The following is a 2,575-nucleotide window of genomic DNA, read 5'->3' as shown; positions in this document are numbered from 1 at the left end:
CAGCCCACGGGGTGGGGGGCTGGCTGGCATGTGGTGCTGGGGGATTGAACCGTGGTCCCTGTGCTTTTAGTTTGTTCTAAGTAGGTGCCTTAGACCACTGAGCCATCTCACCAGCCCCTCATAACTGACTATTCATTTAGACTTTTCTGTGCAGAAAAGCAGTTCAAAAAGAAAACAGAAATTCTGCTTCAAGGTAGTTTTTCTTAATCTCCTTCACCAGTTGATGTCAGCTTTTGACTAGGTGCCCGGTAAAAGCTACACCGGGGACTTGGAACCAACCGTTGGCAGTCGGTTACTAATTGAACGACCTTCACAAGTTAAACAGCCCCTGGGAACCAGTTTTCCCATTTTCAAACCCGTAATGACAACTTTCTCATTCCTGTGTGGTAAGATGAAACACTTTACAAACAAGGGACTGGGTTCATGTATGCGTTGCCAGGGGTTACTTTGAGATGTGTATGACTGCAGGAAAAAGGAGTTTAGAGACACGGAGGAGACACCTCCGTCAAGCCTCAAGTACTTCACGGAGCAAAAATCTTCGCACGGCGGTGGATACATCTTCCTTTAATTGGAAAAACCAATGTTCACCTTGGATGAGCTTTTTCCTCATTAGCAGAACATTCCCCCCTCCAGCTTTGCTTCCCCGTGTAGCCTACAAACGCGTCAGCTTTCCCTCGCTGGCTCTGGGCGTGGGCAGGAGCGCCGCGGGCGCAGTAGGAGACCTGGAGGTGCTAGACAAAAAACGCCGGGGGCGCCTGGGGCCTCGCTCGCGGAGGAGGCCGCGCCCAGGCAGGTCCAACCGGGCCTGATCATCCCACCCACTCCGGCGCCTTCGCAAGCCTTGGGGCGTGGCTTCCGGCTGTGGAGTCGCGCTTCCGGTCATCCCTCCGTAGTATCTACTTCCGGGGCGGGACTTCCTGTCCATCACACGCGAGGGGTTGCGGAGCAGGTTGCAAGGTCCGGCGGAACGGTCAGTATGGCTGGGAAGTTTGAGGTTTCTCGAAAGGGCACCCACGAGGACGCTCTTTCTGGTTTCTTTCTTTTTCTTCCCAAGACGCCTCGGTTTGCGAGAACACCGGGTTTTTTTTGGCACCACCGCCCGCCTGAGGTTCTTCCGCTTCCTCTCTTTCTCAGGCTCCGCCCCCAGCGTCCCGTGGCCATGACGACCGCTCCGGGGGACTCCGTAGTGTGGAAGCTTGCGGGGCTTCTGCGTGAGTCTGGTGAGTGGACTTCCGGTTTCTCTGGCTCAGTGCTTGCTAGAGACACGCCGTAGGAGTCGCAGAGTTAGGACTGCTTGCGTCTGGGAATATGATTTCGTCCTAATGCGTTGCCTACAGTATTCTGACAGAATACTCTATCCATCCTTAGAAACCAAACTCGGGTGCCACTTGTTCCACAAGTCCTGATTCTCTCAGAGAGAAGTGATCATTGCTTGACTATAAGTTCCAGGAGAACAGGAGTAGATTCCGGTTATTGTTATATAGTGCCTTGTAGCTAAAAGTTCGAGATTGGAGTCAGACCCACCTAGTTTGGAACCTCTTTCGACTTGGCTGTATTAGTTTTTCGAACTCAATTTTTGGCACCAGCCGATTGGCGTGCTGATTGCACTTAGCTGAAAGGCTGTGGGAAATAAAATTAATAGATGGAAAGTAGTGTGGGGTATGCACATATAGTAAGTGCTCAGAACTGGTAGCTGTTGTTACTGTAATGATTTAGTGCTAGGGCAACAGTGGAGTCACAGTATTTGACTTTGTAGTTGGCTGGTTTCTTTTTGTTTTTTTGAGACAGGATGTGGATATGTAGTAAAGATTGGTCTTCAACTCACTGCGTAGCCCAGGCTGACCTTGAATTCTTGACAATCTTCCCACCTCAACCTCCCGAATCATGGAATTACAGGTGTGAGCCACCATGCCAGGCATGAGTCACAGTATTTGTTTAATACCAGGTTGATGTCGGTGGTACAACTTCCCCTGACTGAGAATGGAAGTGGCACCTTCCCACCAGCTGTATAATTGCAGTCAAGATTCTTAATTTTTCTGAGCCTCAATTTTCATATCTGTAAGATGGGCTTAATGGTATTTCTTTCTTTCTTTCTTTTTTTTTTTTTTGTATTTTAGGGCAGGGTCTACAGGGTGTTCAGGGTCTCACTACAAGATCGGACTCATAGTGATCTGCCTGTTTACAGCCTCCCAAGAGCTGGGATTATAGGCCTGCGCCACTACGCCCAGTCTCAATTGCCATCTCAACGCATGGCTGGTACAGTGGACCCTGGGATTGAATCCCTGGCCCCTGTACCTGCTTGCAGGCTCTTTAATCCGCTGAGCTATTTGGCTGGTCGGTTTGTCTGTCTTCTTTTTTTTTGGTAGTGGGGACCCCAAGGATCTTGTGCTTGCCAGGCAGGCACTTAAGCCACTGAGCTATCTCCTTGCCCTAGTATTTCTTTTTGGCAGATGCAGATGAGGCTTAAATGAAGTAACAAAGTCATTTGGCATGTATTACCCATTTACCAGTAGCTACCCTCTTACCATGTGAACTCCCGTAAGTTGTTATCTGTGGACTCTTTTTTTATTTTTAT

The 2,575-nt window shown here is 49.4% G+C and overlaps 1 protein-coding gene across 1 annotated transcript in view; it reads left to right on the top strand.

Annotated features, from left to right (window-relative positions):
* Nucleotides 1-908: 908 nt before the first annotated feature.
* Stk11ip (serine/threonine kinase 11 interacting protein) overlaps nucleotides 909-2,575 on the top strand; it is a 17,380-nt gene continuing 15,713 nt past the window's right edge. Inside the window, exons 1-2 of the mRNA XM_004638171.2 lie at nucleotides 909-970; nucleotides 1,135-1,220. Of these exons, the coding sequence (XP_004638228.1) occupies nucleotides 1,160-1,220 (61 nt within the window). The 5' untranslated portion in view covers nucleotides 909-970; nucleotides 1,135-1,159. The remainder of the gene's footprint in view (nucleotides 971-1,134; nucleotides 1,221-2,575) is intronic.

This window comes from Octodon degus, unplaced genomic scaffold (genome assembly GCF_000260255.1).
Source record: "Octodon degus isolate 3935 unplaced genomic scaffold, OctDeg1.0 scaffold00096, whole genome shotgun sequence".
NCBI lineage: Eukaryota > Metazoa > Chordata > Mammalia > Rodentia > Octodontidae > Octodon > Octodon degus.
The sequence above is the reverse complement of the archived record's forward strand: the minus strand, read 5'-3'. Positions and strand labels throughout refer to the sequence as shown.